The sequence below is a fragment of the Balaenoptera physalus genome, assembly GCF_965194825.1.
Source record: "Balaenoptera physalus genome assembly, chromosome: 6".
NCBI classification, from domain to species: domain Eukaryota; kingdom Metazoa; phylum Chordata; class Mammalia; order Artiodactyla; family Balaenopteridae; genus Balaenoptera; species Balaenoptera physalus.
In genome coordinates, this window is record NC_138885.1 from 138,313,841 (window position 1) to 138,329,600 (window position 15,760).

The 15,760-nt window shown below is 52.4% G+C and overlaps 2 protein-coding genes across 9 annotated transcripts in view; one reads left to right on the forward strand and one right to left on the reverse strand.

Annotated features, from left to right (window-relative positions):
- Positions 1 to 15,760, forward strand: part of SNED1 (sushi, nidogen and EGF like domains 1) — a 142,043-nt gene that overhangs the window by 101,733 nt on the left and 24,550 nt on the right. The gene's annotated exons all lie outside the window — the stretch shown is intronic.
- Positions 1 to 15,760, reverse strand: part of PASK (PAS domain containing serine/threonine kinase) — a 42,219-nt gene that overhangs the window by 1,939 nt on the left and 24,520 nt on the right. For 7 of the 8 annotated variants that reach the window (XM_082466016.1, XM_082466015.1, XM_082466017.1 and 4 more), the window contains 7 exons: positions 13,915 to 15,248; positions 12,735 to 12,916; positions 12,162 to 12,329; positions 8,453 to 8,578; positions 8,232 to 8,366; positions 4,449 to 4,648; positions 984 to 1,117 (listed from right to left, as the gene is read on the reverse strand). In XM_082466016.1, coding sequence (XP_082322142.1) covers positions 984 to 1,117; positions 4,449 to 4,648; positions 8,232 to 8,366; positions 8,453 to 8,578; positions 12,162 to 12,329; positions 12,735 to 12,916; positions 13,915 to 15,248 — 2,279 coding nt within the window. Of the gene's footprint in view, positions 1 to 983; positions 1,118 to 3,747; positions 4,143 to 4,448; positions 4,649 to 8,231; positions 8,367 to 8,452; positions 8,579 to 12,161; positions 12,330 to 12,734; positions 12,917 to 13,914; positions 15,249 to 15,760 lie in introns of those variants that run through there. The other variant, XM_082466021.1, reaches the window with a different exon arrangement.

Consider the following 15,760-nt stretch of genomic DNA (forward strand, 5'->3'; position numbering starts at 1 on the left):
CTGCTCTGGACTGAACTGTGCACCCCCCTACCCAGATTCACAGTGTGATGATATTAGGAGGTGGGGCCTTTGGGAGGTGACGAGGGCTAGATGAGGTCGTGAGGAGGGGCCCCCGCGACAGCATCAGTGCTCGTATCAGGAGAGACACGAGAGGGCCTGCTCTCTCCCTCTCTCTGCCCCATGAGGACACAGGAAAAGGCAGCCGTCTGCAAGCCAGGAACAGGGCTCCCACCAGGAACCGCATCTGCCAGCACCTTGATCTCGGGCTCTCAGCCTCCAGACTGAGAAATAAATGTCTGTGCTTTAAGACCCCAGTCTGCGGTGTCCTGTCATGGAAGCCCGAGCGGACTGAGACACAGGCTTCTAACCTAAGCAAAGAACCCAAGGCACAGACTTGATTCATGAGGACACTTATCTCCTCACTGCCTGCAACGATGAATGATTCCTCTGGCATCACAGAGTGTCACTATGTCACTAGTGTCTGAGAGACCTCAGAACCCCGTGGTCCAGCTCCCAGGAGCACCTCCAGGTATGGGCCGGGAGGGTCCCACTCCAGGCCTACCGCCCGGCGGGCCTCACTGCAGACACAAACCGCCACTCATGGCCCTGGGGGAGCCAGCTCACGGGAGCTCGAGGTGGGACAGAAACCCCCAGGTTCCACATGAGCGGCCGGGAGGTCAAGTCCATCCTTTGCCCTCCCCCACAGGTGACCTTACAGTCACGGCCACGGCCATGCTCAGAGAATGCTAGTGTGTGCGCATCCTTCAGAAGAGGGCCCTATGGTCCAAAGGGAAGCTCTCCTAAAAATAAAGTTGTGATGTTTTAAAGTCATATTCAAATCGTCCTTACGTTCAGATCAAAGTCCGAGAAGAATGGAAAAGAGAGAGAGCTGGGCTATCGGCAGGGACCCGGGTGCGCTGCTCTCGCAGACGGGAAGCCGGTGCAACGCCGGCGCCTGTCCACCCGCCACCGCGCGAGCTCACCTTCCGACACCAGGTACGGGGGGTTTATCGCGGCCTCCAAGGTCTCCTCCAGCTCGCAGAAGGGGTTCTCCTCGAAGATCAGTGTGTACAGCGCGACGCCCATCGACCACATCTCCAGCTCCGGCCCCTTGTAACTGCAGGAAGGAGAGAAAGCACTCGGGGCGCTGGGCCGGCCCCGCACGTGAGCCCAGCACCCGCACAAGTCACCCGAGAGCGGCTTCCAGGGAGACATGCCACATTCCTCGACCACGTCCTCAGCACCGGCACGTCCGCCCCCAGCCAGGCGCTGGCCACGTGCTGTGGAGGGAGAGGAAAAGCAAAGCTCCACTCAAGCAGCTGAGAGCCAGTCAGGAGATGGCACGGGGGCAGAGCAGAGTGTCTCCCAGGGGGCTTCCTGGAGGAGGTGGAGAGAAGGCCCAGGAGCGCAGGCAGAGAGCCAGGCGCCAGGCCCACAGGAACTCGGCTCACTAGGGGCCCCGGGGAGCCACAGGCAGCTTCAGAAAGATGTGAAGGATGCTCAAGGCGAGACTGGCGTGGGTGAGCATCCTTAAGGCCGAGGCGAGGCAGCGGCGCAGGATAGAGGCGAGTGAGTGAGAGGGGCACGGGGAGAGGGAGCGCAGGCAGCGGCCGGCTGGGGGAGCAGGCTGCAGGGAGGCAGCCCCCCGGGGTGCTCTTCGTTATCGCCTGTGCTTATAAACACCCTCATTCCAGCCACCACTTCCTGGGCACCTGTGAGATGCTGGCGCTCTGCAAGGCATGTACACGCTTTAACCCTCATCCTCACAGCAAACCAGCAAAATACATATCACCTTGGTTCCACGGAGAAGAGGTGAGGCCGCTGCTGGGCAGGGCACGGGAGCCAGGCTGACGGCCCCCACGCACCAGCCCCCGTGCCGCCCACCGCGGTTGGTCCCTCGGGTCTGGAGCTCGGGCGGGGGGACAGTCTGGCCCCGAGAGACTTGGGCAGCAGCGTCTTTGCAGCAGAACAGGAATGTAGACAAGGTGGCTGAGAGGAACTGCTGAGAAGAGGGCCCAGGACAGAGCCCTCGGCCTTCCAGGGGGCCACAGAGAGGCTGGGGACATCAGGAGACAGGAAACCAGTGGGCAGTAGGGGCGGGGGGCTGGGCCCCAGGAGAGAAGAGGGGCCAGGAGGGGAGGGGCCACGAGGACAGACCTCAGGGAAGTGAGGGGATGAGACAATGCTACAGCCAGAAAATCAGATTTGGCAGTCTTTGTTTTGTGCCACTTATGTTTTGGAGAAAGAGATTTCAAGAATTTTGGAGGCTAAAGAGAAAAATCCAACAGACTAGAACAGAGGTCAGCAAACTTTTGCTGTAAAGCGCCAAACAGTAAATATTTCAGGCTGGGGCCACGTGGCCTCTGTCCACCAGGGCAGCACAAAAGCAGCCACAGACACTACGTGAGCCGACAGGACTGTAGTTAAGAAAACAGGTGGGGGCCGGATCTGCCGCCCCTGGAGTAGAAGGTCGCGAAAACAAGAGGGAGGAAGAGGGGTCCCTGAGGACGGGATGTAGAACCGGGCAGTAAAGGTCCCCGCAACGCTCTGGCGTCCGTCCCTCTAACCACAAGCCCTCCTGGAGAGACACGTCCTAACCACACCTCTCCAAAGCACGTGTAGGTGGTACAGGATAATACCTGTGGTCCGGATCTGACTGGATTTCATTTCGTATGTGTACAGACACACTTCGTTTACATGTGGCCAACAGAAATCCATGCATACGCAGGGGAAACACTGAGCACCGTTTCCATGCGATCCCATGAGCACCTGAGCTACACCAGTGTCCTTTCCTCTCCCGAGTTCCCTGAGACCAGGCCCTGCCCAGGCCGGGCCCCTCCAGCTCACAGGCTTCTGGGGCGCAGAGATGTAAACGCGGCCCACACCTCTGCTTCTCCTCTCAGCCAGAGCAGGAGGCTTGGCGCGCCCCGAGCTGACACATGCCGGGCCAGTCAGCAACAGCACCTCCAGCCAGGAGTGGACCCAGCTTCCGCCTGGACCCTCTGCATTAGTACTTTTTCTGTTGCTTGATTTCTTACATGGCCAGCCCAGCAATATATTATTGGACTAGATTACTAGTTCTGTCATCAGGCAGAAGAACGGATAAGTGACCTGGAAGACAGAATGGTGGAATTCACTGCTGCGGAACAGACTAAAGAAAAAAGAATGAAAAGAAATGAAGACAGCCTAAGAGACCTCTGGGACAACATTAAACGCAACAACACTCGCATTATAGGAGTCCCAGAAGGAGAAGAGAGAGAGAAAGGACCAGAGAAAATATTTGAAGAGATTATAGTCGAAAACTTCCCTAACATGGGAAAGGAAATAGCCACCCAAGTCCAGGAAGCGCAGAGAGTCCCATACAGAATAAACCCAAGGAGAAACACGCCGAGACACATAGTAATCAAAGTGGCAAAAATTAAAGACAAAGAAAAATTATTGAAAGCAGCAAGGGAAAAACGACAAATAACATACAAGGGAACTCCCATAAGGTTAACAGCTGATTTCTCAGCAGAAACTCTGCAAGCCAGAAGGGAGTGGCATGATATACTTAAAGTGATGAAAGGGAAGAACCTACAACCAAGATTACTCTACCCGGCAAGGATCTCATTTAGATTTGATGGAGAAATCAAAAGCTTTACAGACAAGCAAAAGCTAAGAGAATTCAGCACCACCAAACCAGCTCTACAACAAATGCTAAAGGAACTTCTCTAAGTGGGAAACACAAGAGAAGAAAAGGACCTACTAGTTCTGTCATCAAAATAAATAAACCAACTAAAAAAAAAATCCTCTTCATTCATTTGAAGAGTCCCAAGTTTTGGGACTCTTTTTATCTTTCTCTTAACTTTTTTTTCTTTTCTTTTCTTTTTTTTTTAAATTTATTTATCTTTGGCTGTGTTGGGTCTTCATTGCCACATGCAGGCTTTCTCTAGTTGCGTTGAGCTGGGGCTACTCTTCATTGGGGTGCGTGGGCTTCTCATTGCGGTGGCTTCTCTTGTTGCGGAGCACAGGCTCTAGGCGCCTGAGCTTCAGTAGTTGTGGCTCGTGGGCTCTAGAGCGCAGGTTCAGTAGTTGTGGTGCACATGCTTAGTTGCTCCGTGGCATGTGGGATCTTCCCGGACCAGGGCTCGAACCTGTGTCCCCTGCATTGGCAGGTGGATTCTTAACCACTGCACCACCGGGGAAGCCCTCTCTTAACTTTTAATTATATGAAACTCCAAACATAAAAGTTGAGGAAATAATATACTGAACCTCTGTCTCCATCCCCCAGCTTCCCTGACCCACCTTACTTTTCCTGCCTGCCTGCCCACTTATTTCCCAAACATACTTTATCACTCAACACCCTCGTCAAAGAGGCACAAACTGAAACCATTTTTCCCCCTAAAACCCCACCAACCGCAGGTCTGACGGCAGGTGTGACAACAGGCTGCAGCTCCCATGATACGTACGGGTTTCCCATGAGGACTTCAGGCGCGCAGTACTCAATTGTCCCACAGAAGGTATAGAACAGCTTGCCCCTCTCCAGGTAGGCAGCCGAGCCGAAGTCTATGAGCTTGATTGTAAAGTCCTCAGCGATCACGATGTTCTCGTCCTTGATGTCCCGATGAATGATGCTCTTGGAGCGCAGGTATCCCACTGCTGACACCAGCTGAAATCAGGAGGCCACAGGGGACTTTTTAAAAGGCAATTCAAGTAGAACATGAATTTAAATTAAGGATTAAGAAGAAAAAAAGAAAAGAACAACAACAAAGAAAAAAAGAGTTCTCTAACTCATCATAGACTGGTGACAGGAAAGACTCTGGAGGCTGCAGATTGCACCCGGCTGAGCCAGAGGAAAAGCAGCTCCAGGCAGCAGGCTCACTGTGGCTGGCACACATCATGCCCCCAAGGCAGCAACGCAGATCTAGGATTCTTTTCTTTAATTTCATTATTTATTATTATTATTATTTTGTGATAAGGACACCTAAGACACGGGCCACCCTCTTGGCAAATTTTAAAGTATACCACGCAGCATCGTTAGCTTTAGGGACCACGCCGTACAGCAGACCTCTAGGACTTACTCGTCCTGCCAAACTGAAACTTTGTATTCTTTCACTGACACCCCCATTCCTCCCGCCCCCAGATAAATATGTGATTTTTAAGTTCTCTGTCTGTGTGCTACCAACGAAACCGCCTCAGCAGACACAGAACGACCATCTTGGGAGGAAAGACAGACAGACCACGGCAGAAGCTACAAAGACACATGGTGGGCACCTTAATGAGTGTGGGCTGGTTGCATGGGAGGTGGCCCTAGAGAAGGCCTGACCCCACCACCTCTGGTTCACAGTGAGGGACAGTGATCTGCCCAGAGTTCACACGGCAATTCAGGAGCAGAGCTGGGGACAGAAGCCAAGTCTCCAAACTCCTACTTCAAGGCTCTGGCAGCTCCTCAAAGAGCAGCCCTGAGTGTCAGCCATACGTTCCCCAACACGTGTGGAGTTCTCAACCATGTGAATTTAAAGTAACTCCCCAGGAAATGGGCTTCATTTCAACAAGTCAAGTACATTAGTCTCCACTGTGAAAGGGTCAAGTTACTAGAATATATTGCTGTCTGCCTACACTGCACATTTGGTGACAGAGATCAACAAAAGTAGCACCTCAGTTAAGTTTAAGTAAGATTAGTACAATTTCTGACCCTATTCATAATTTGGACACCAACTGTACCAATCAACATAGAGATTTCGGGGACTTCCCTGGTGGTGCAGTGGCTAAGAATCCGCCTGCCAATGCAGGAGACACGGGTTCAAGCCCTGGTCTGGGAAGATCCCACATGCCACGGAGCAACTAAGCCCATGCGCCACAACTACTGAAGCCCACGTGCCTAGAGCCCGTGCTCCGCAACAAGAGAAGCCACCACAAAGAGAAGCCTGTCACTGCAACAAAGAGTAGCCTGGCTCGCCGCAACTGGAGAAAGCCCATGCACAGCAACAAAGATCCAACACATCCAAAAATAAAAATAAATTAATTAATTAAAAAAAAACAAAAACAAAAACATAGTGATTTCGGGACTTCCCTGGTGGCGCAATGGTTAAGAATCCGCCTGCCAATGCAGGGGACACGGGTTCAAGCCCTGGTCCGGGGAGATCCCACATGCCACGGAACAACTAAGCCCGTGTGCCACAACTACTCAGCCCATGTGCCACAACTCCTGAAGCCCGCACGCCTAGAGCCCATGCTCTGCAACGAGAAGCCACCGCAATGAGAAGCCCACGCACTGCAACAAAGAGCAGCCCCCACTCGCCGCAACTAGAGAAAGCCTGCACGCAGCAACCAAGACCCAATGCAGCCAAAAATTTAAAATAAATAAATAAATAAATAAAAAACATAGTGATTTCATGGATGTAGTCAGTCATTTACATCATTAGAGACAATTTCATATTTACAGATGAGTATCTTTGAGTCAGAAGCAATAGTTCATGGCAGACAAACTAAGCTGAATTAATTAACTTTAAATAAATAAATAAATGTATATTTACATACACATGCATGCAAATATATACATACCTGCATTTATATAAAGAAGCATGCATGTGCACATGTACACACACACGTGTGCATACATACACACATGTGCATACATACACGTGCATGTCTATACTTATACATTCACATACATATATATACACACACTTTTACATGTATATGTACATACATATACATACACACATGCACGTGTACATATCAGGCTCCAGTTGGGAAACAGAAACCATACGTTCATCTGAACATGGAAGGCTTCATCAAGGTGTATTAACTACAAAGCGGTAAAGAACCTGAACGGGAGTAGCTGCTCTTCCTGCAGGCCCCCCCGAGGATCCCAGCTGCACAGGACAGCAGTTCACCAAGCAGACCCACAGATCCGGAGCTGAGAGGCAATACACTAATACCTGGCACTGGACATACATATGTTTATATGTAATAATAGAGTTCTGTAGAGTTGTGGATCCATGTTTACATATAACAACACTTATTATGTATATAGATTTACAAAGGGGCTATAGATACTTCTTGCAAAAGTTAAAAAGTATTGAACACTAGAATTACCTGTATCAGTAGCCCCAAATTAACAACGGTTAGGTAGCAGCTATTGATAAGTGACTCCTAATGTTATGTCATACTGACACTCTGTTTGCCATGAAGATTTCAGAAACAAATCTTTGCCATGAAGTAAAGTAGATGTGTAAATAACCTTCCAAAGTAGCAAGGGGGGAGAGGTGACATTCTTTGGGCAGAACGATGATGACCGAAACTTACAAGTAGGTGCCTCAGAAATTTAATTTCACAAATCCAATAACTTCTGGGAGCTTATAGCTTTGAGGAAGAAATGTCAATTCACGGAAGCTGTCATTAGAAATCAAGTCAACTCCAGGAAATGAAGAGCAAATCTGTGAATTGGTCACAGCCCCCTTCCAGGTATCTCTCCATCTTTTCCAGGGAGCTAGGAATCGTCTGGAATGGAACTACCAAGATATTAAAACTAAAACAGGAATTGCTGTCTCCCCCTCCCCACCCTGCCACCCAATTTCTCTCTCTCATAGGACACCTTTCCACTTCGCTGGTCACTCTCTCATTCCAAAAACTAACAAGTGGACTAACATCAATACACAGATAGACACAAAAGAGATCAAGACAAATACTCACTGTAAAATGAGATTGCCAGAACCGCAAGCTCTGTGGACTAATTAACTGGACGGCTACGTTTATTAAGCACTTCCTGTGTGCGGGACTCGTGTGTGCTGCACAAGGGCCTTAGAGGCACTCTCTGATTTAATCCCAACAGCCTCATGATGCTGGCACTAGAATGATCTCTCTGTACAAATGAGCAATGATTTCCCATTGGTGAAAAAGGATTCAGATCAAATGCACAATCTCAAAACCCAGTCTGGTAGCTTTGTTGGTCCATTTTTGAGATTGGTGTGGCTATTGTAGGGATATAAGTAAACTTGAATCATCAAACCCACGTCGGCTATCATTGCAGGATAGTACCTGGCCTCATTCTTCCTTCCCCACCTTACTCCCTCTGCTTCATGTACAGAATTCTCTTCTCAAAATACATATCCTACTCAATAAAATCCAAAAACCGAAGGCCAGATCCAGCTCACAGAGAGAACGGAGTGTGTATCACTGATCCCTGCAGCCCTGGGCCCAGGCAGCCAAGCCCACACTCTCCCCAGGCGGCTCTGGCCGGCTCTCACCTGTCGGAAGATGTAGCTCGCCAGGGGCTCATCGAGGCTGGGATGGCGGTCGATGAATGCAAAGAGGTCCAGGCCGGAGCCGTGCTTCTCCATGACCAGCTGAAAGAACCCTTGGTTTTCAAATACATCCAGTACCTGGAAAGACACAAAGCTGGGTGTGGCCCTGCCGGGGTACCTTCCAGACAACGAACTCGAGAAGTGGGGTGACAACAGCTCTCCACCTTGATGATGTTGGCGTGCTCCACCCTGCACAGGATGGCAATCTCTAAAGTCACTTTCCCAAGTTTGGGATCCTCAATCCAACAATCCTCCAAAACCTTCTCCTTCTTAATAAACTTCACCACCACCTGCGAGGAGAACAGAGGGGACGTGACTGCAGCCATCCCCGCCACGCCTCTCGCAGCCCGTCAAGCGTGCTGCTCTACCTTCACCCTAACCCCACCCCCACCCCCGCTGAGCCCCAGGGACCTGAAAGAAGAAACCTAACAAGAGCCCTCTGGCACGAGCAGACAGAGAAGTCAGCAGCCGACCGGAAGCGCTGACTGGACCTGCCCGATCTAGAAAGTGGGCAGACGGGGGTGACGGCGGAGCCAGGCGGCCCTGCGGAAAGACAGGTGCTCCCCAGAGCACCGCATGTCACCCCAATTTCTCAACCGAGTACTGGATGTCCTGGCTGAGAAAATGAAACAAGAGGCCTGAGAACTAGAAAAAATGAACAAAAACTGTCATTCATGTTGATCCTGAGAACTAATCAAAGAGTTCAGCAAGACAGATGGACACAAGATAAATAAGGAAAAAACAGTGTTAGTCAATTAATGATAGTCAACTGGAGTGTGGAATAGAAAAAAAAGACACCGTTAGTAAAGGAAACCAACACTCTAGGTCAATGAATGACAACCCTGCCCCTCAACAAAACACCTGCTCCTAGGTGGGCGCCAGGCATGTGGTGAGCAGTGACCGCGGGCCAGGCCTGCTCTGCACTTCAGCAGGAGACCCCAAACCAGACGAGAGACCCCCGCCCTCACGGAGATCAGCATCTGCTGGGAAGCAGGCGATACACAAGATGCGCCACGGGTCAGGAAAAGCGAGGGCCGAGAAGAAGCAGCTGAACCGGGAAGTGCCGGGTGGCAGGGCCGGGGAGGGCTTCCCGGGGCGGCGGCTTCTGAGAGGGGCCGGGGGGAGGCACGGCAGGCAGAGGGAAGATGGGGGAAGGTTCTGCGCGTGGTGAGCAGGCGGCACGAGGGGCAGGGACGGCACACAGGGCCAGGGCAGAAGCAGGGAGACCACTTAGGAGCTTCTGCAATATCCAATCACCCCACAATAATCTGGAGAAAAAAGGTGGTGGCTTGGGTGCCAGCATGTGCGTGGTGACAAGTGGACAAACTCTGAAGGTGCTTCGAGGGGAGGGTCACCACGATTTAACAGGTCAGATGAGAGACGCGAGGGAAAGCAAGAAGATGAGGGTGGAAGCAAGGCTGACGGCCCGAGGAGCCACGAACCGGGGTTACGGGGCACGGGAAGGATGATGGAGTCAGGCGGGGCCGGAGCAGTGCAGACGGCAGAGCTCGAGTTCGCGTGTTTGCAGGGAGCTGCCTGCTGCCCGTCCAGCTGCAGGTTTAGGGAGACAAGAAGGAAGGCGGCCTCCATGGCCTCCACGCACACCTAACATGAGCTTCAGGGGGAAGAATAACGGAACAAGAGAAGAGAATCCTCTTACAGTAAAGAAAGCTCTAAACATCTAGATTGAAGTCTTACCAAGTGTCGAGCAAGAATAAAGAACACACACATACATACACACACACACACACACACACACACACATACACACACACAGAAATACATCCTGGTGAACTTTCTGAATTCCGAAGATTAAAAAAAAACCAAAAACAGAAAGGATAAAAATCAAGTTGCTGGCAGCAAAATTCACTTCAAAATAATGGTAGATGACAATAGACACCATTGTGTGTCTAAAACGTTCTGAGAGGAAAAAGGCACATCTCCACTAAAATATGAGGGAAAAAACCACACCTTAATACATGTAAGGATTCCGAGTGGAACACCCACACATCCTTCCTAGAAAAATTAGTAACAAATACACTCCAGCAAATGAAACATGAACACAGGAAAGAGAAGAAACTGGATATAAAACCAGTGGAGGTTTAACAAAAGCAGGACAAGACTTGTACACTGAAAACTATAAAACACTGTTGAGAAATGAACACAACACTGTTGATCAACTATACTCCAATATAAAATAAAACTTTTTTAAAAATAAAGTAAATGAAATAAAATTCAAAAAACATTGTTGAAAGAAATTAAAGATCTGAATAAACCAACAGACATCCCATGTTCATGGATCAGAAGAATTGATATTGTTAAGATGGAAACACCCTGCAAGTCGATCTGCACTCTGTCCTGAGAACTAGACCCAAACCCTTCAAAGTATACTTTCTGATTGGCTGCTTTACTTAACAATGTGTTGGCCTAATAGCATTTAAATGGACATCCCTGTTTTCTGAAAGGCAAAATTACTCATGTGGCTTCTTTTTAAACCAAAAGAACTCTGGGGCTCCTTTCTTCTCCCTTAGGTATAAAGGTCTAAAGAAACCCGCAGAGCCTTTTGGATTCCTGATCCAAACCAAGAGTGAGAAGATCTGCCTCAAATAAATTAAAGATGACAATAGAAACTTAAGAACGAGACTGCTTAGAAACACGTGACACCCAGAGCAGCATGTGTTTAAACCTCTAGAAGGTGGCCGAGTGCACTCAGACAACTCAACACTGCACAAGCTTTTATTACTAAGTAACAGCTTAAAAAAACACATTCAATCTAATAAGCTAGAAAAATAGCAAAATTAACTCATAGAAAGTACAAGAAAAGAAATTTAAAGAAAACAAAGCAAATATTTGATTAAAAAATAGGCAATTCTTTGGCAAGTCTAGCAAAGAGAAGAGAGAGTGAAGACAAGAATGAGGACAGCCAAGGGGACGAGACTCGCCACAGAAACCCGTGCAGACGTGACGTCACAGGTGCTGGTCACCACCGGCGTCCCCAACTCTGCAGGCCCCACAAAACTGACAGAGAAAAAAGAAAAAACACTTACGTATGACTATAAATGAAAAAATCCCGAATAAAAATATTAGCAAGCCAAATTCAGCCACGCATTAGAAGAATGTTATAACACAATTGAGGATTGAGTCTACGAATGGAAGTTGACTGTTGTTATTCATATATCAATAAAGGAAACAAAGATACGATCATCGCAATAGAGACAGAAAAGACATTTGATAGAACTCAATGCTCATTGTTTAAAAAAAAATTTAGTGAACTGAAAATAAAATGAAGTATCCTCAAACAAAAGGTATCCATCAAAAAATAAAAGGAGCCATTGGAATTGACAGAGGACCACCCCGAGGTCGGGTAGCGTACCTGTTACTCCACACGGCTCTGCAGGTCCTAGCCAAGGTGACAGCAGGAAGGAAAAGAGGCGGTGAGACGAAAGTAATAGAGAAAGAGACAGGACTGTCACTGCCGGCAGAGGAAGAAAATCCAAAGGATCCACTGAAAAGTCACTAAAACCAACAAGACTTTGACACAGATCCTTGAGGTATCAACCCAAGCACGGAGCTTTGGTAAATTCCAGAAGGGACTAGAAGCCGCCATGGTGAAGGGGTCCCACACTGGCCCTCCCAGGAATCGGCAGGCCGGGCCCGGGGACACCTGGGCAGTCTTCAGGGTTCGCGGGGACAGGCAGCATGGCGACCACGCCAGCTCCCCCGAATCACGGAACGCCCAGGCAACTACAAATCTCATCACAACGGCACTTGGGAGGGAGGGGCGGTGGCTCTAAGGCACATTACAGGATGAGGTGTGCGGCCGGGCAGCCGGCCCTGCAGCACGCAGACCCCACCCCTGCAGGAGCCCAGTACCTCCTTATTCGCTTCCTGGTCCACCGCCGTCCACACGAAGCCGAAGGCCCCGCTGCCGATGGGGCTGAGTGTGCTGTACTTGCGGGAGTACGCGCCCTCGCAGGCCGCCAGCCCCTCCAGCTCCACGGCCTCGGGGGGCTCCTCAAACCAGGGTTTGCTCGCGAGCACCTGCGAACGCAAAGGCAGGTCCGAGGGACCACACGCAACGCACTGAAGGAGCAGGGCAGCGGCAGGCCGAGCGGTGACAGCGGCACCCACGCCCTGTGCTGCCCCTCCCCGCTCTTCCCAGGCCCACGGGGTCCCCGGCCCAAGACCCGCTCTCCACGGGGTACGCCAGGGGCCTCGACAAGTCGGTCCAGGCTGGCACACTCCTGGACCCCACCGTGCACACGGAGACACACAGATTTGAAATCCCACATGTGGCTTGATACTCACACAGAATATTAGAAGCCAGGCCCTACACAGACCCTCTTCCCATCCCAGAGGACACAGAGAGAGAGAGAGGAGAGAGAGAGAGAGAGAGATGCTGATTGGGAGAGGCGGGTGGAAGGCAGGAGCTAGCCAGTCACCTACCTGCCCCAGGCTGGCTCCAGACAGCTCGCAGGTGGAGTGGGCAGAGCTGGGCAGGCTGCTCAGGAACAGGCGGGTCCGCAGGGCCGAGGCCAGGTGACCGTGCAGCAGGTCCTTCACCAGCCAGCAGCAGAACAGGGCGGACGAGCCCTGGAGCGCCACCCGCTTCACTTCAAACTGCACACCTGAGGAGGGAAGGGGAGACCAAACACCCCCGCTGCTGTCACCACCGCAGTGTCACGTCCCCCAGGACGAGATAAAGCCAACAGACAGCGCCTGGGGCAGGGGCGGAGGGCACCGAGCCCGGAGAAGGGCAAAGCTGAGGCTGGCGGCCGCATCACCTCCCGCCGGCAGGGGGCCAGCAGCCCAGCATGTCCTCGGGGGCAGCCGGAGGCCAGGGGACTCAGGAGAGACCCGCCACCAGCTGCCGACTCGGACGAGCCTGGAAAACCCGCCCCCAACACCCTCCACAGGAGTCTGGCTCGGGAGCCACACGTACACACACGTGCCACCTAACCGTACACATCACCGTGCACATCACCGTGCACACTGCCGTGGCACACGTGTGCGTTGACACAGCCTCCTGGGAATACAGCAAATCAAAGGTAGCTATCAGAGAGGTTTAGAGGTGATTTTATTTTCTTCTTTCTGTTTATATTTTCTAATATTTCTGCAAATAATACATATTACTTATGTAACTCTTTTAAGTTTGGGAAAAAACCCTGGTAACCAACAGTACGAAATCAGCAATGAGGAAACAACTGCCTGAAACATGGCACCGTTAGGAAATTAGGAAAAGAAAAAGGTACAAGTGAAGGGGTCTGACGGCCACACCCCCAGAATGGAGATTCTGAGGCCAGAGCAGCCTGAACCCCGACAGCACACGGAAAACCACCACCAGCCCCTCAGCCACACCTGCCTCCTGGTGTGGCCCGCAGGAGCCCACCCCCTGCTGCACCGCACGGAGGGCCTGGGCCCCGGGGCTGCCCCCTCCCCGGCACACGCACCTGTGATCCTCACTTTGAAGAGGTAAACTCTAACCTCGGTTCTTTATTTAATATAATACCTCATTCCTGCCAAAACGATTCCAGGGGTGAAGCCCCGTCAGACGCCAGGACGAGGAAGGCCCCCCGACCCCGCCGCGCCGTGCTCTCGGGCCCCCCCGCCCCCCAGCCGCACGTACCCAGTTGCGAGCCGTCTCGGTGGTAACAGCTGCCCGCGTAGGCGCCCTCCTGGATCTCGGGCTGCAGGTCGGCGGCCCCCAGCGGCGCAGGGCCGTCTGCTCTCACGGGCGTGGAGGTGGCCTGGAGGCTCAGCCTGGGTGCCTCTAGTGGGGACGCGCCCACGGGGCCGGCTCCCGACACAGGAGGGACGCGGTCCGGGCTCTCATCCAGGTCACCGTGTTGGGAGGACGCCAAGCACATGTGTGATGGTTCGGTTCCATCCAGTTCCAGACCGGCCTTGCGGGACCGCCGGCCTCCATCCAGACTGAAGTAGGCGCCGGTCAGCAGCGACAGCTCCCGGTGGTCCAGGACTTCTGACCTCTGCCTGCGCAAACCACTCACATCCACATCAGAGACCCCCAGCGAAGGGGAGCGGGTCCCCCCGAGCTCAGACGTAGCGCAGGAACAGTTCGAAGAAGTTCGGTCTGTCCATTCGCTGAAAACGAGTTCCTTGAGGTTCCAGGAAAACGAATTCTCGCCAGCCTCCCGGGCCTCCGCGGCCTCCAGGGCACCGGGCAGGTCAGTGGCAAGGGCGTAGCAGGCCGAGGAGCTGCCCGAGCGGCCGCCGTGCAGGTCTGTGCCTCCCAGGTCACACAAGGACGCAGGGGCGGAGGGCGGGGGCTGCTCGGCATAGGAGACACCCCAAGGCCCCACAAAGCTCGATGCGCACAGCTGCTCCTTAATCAAGCACGTCCCCAGCCACGGCCCAGCCAAAGGAGGCGTCGAGAGCAAGGGCTGCACCGTCCCCGAGGGGCTAGGGGCCGAGTCTGGGCTTCCCCGCTGGGCGCGCCACTCTCCCTCGAATCCAGGGCCACGCACCGGGAGGGCCTGCCCTGCCGGCTGACCTGCAGTGTGGGGCCTGGCCTTGGTGCCATCAGCCCTGTGGTTTGAATCGCTGGCACCACTCAAGCCCCTCCGCCCCAGCTGTGTCTCCTGATACAGGCCACCCCTTGCAGCACCACTGGTCCCATCTGCACTTGGCAATGGTGTTTCAGAATCTTCATGGGAAGCACATGGTTTTGTGTCCACTGGCCCAGACCTGTTTCCTCCCAGCAGGTCCTGCCTGAGGCTCTCTGCTGTTGCCAGACGCTCTTTCTCTAAGACAGTGCTCTGCTGGTCCTCTGGCGACGACCGTTGGCCAGGGGCTGACGGGCATCCCCCTGGCATGTTTCGCTGGCCCTCGGGCAGTGACTGTTCCTGGGCTGGCGGGCTTCCTTCTGGCACGTTCTGCCGGTCCTTGGATAATGAGTGTTCGCTGTGGGCTGGCCGGCTTCCTGCTGGGACGCTGTCCACCCTGGGGATTGTTACACGGATGACACAGTCACTTAGGAGCCACAGAAGAGTCAAAACAAAGAGATCACAGGAGTTCCCCCTTGATTAGAGACCCGCACCATGCATTTAACACCATAAACTTACGACAGAAAAAAAAGACTTTTATAACAAAATTAAAATATGAAGAACCAACTCACATATTCTCCAGATAAAGCCACACTTAGCAATGATTTATCCAAGAGTGCCACTGAGTGCCTAGGACCCTCTGCTCAAGGCTGTGGTCAGCAGTCTCACTTTGCGGTGAGTGGGACGCCGACAGCCGCGCAGCCAGCCTCCTCCTGCCGCAGGGTGGAGGCGTGGGAAGAAAGCAGAGGCATTGGGCACTGCACGCGGTAAAACACCATCGGATCTCACAGCTCGGAGAGGGCAGGGCACGAGGAGCAGGAGGCTGGAAGAGCCGTGCCCCCAGGGTCCTGAGAGCTGGAGCACAAAGCCCCCAGCGCGCTCAGCACGGGCGGACCACCGAGGAAGAGG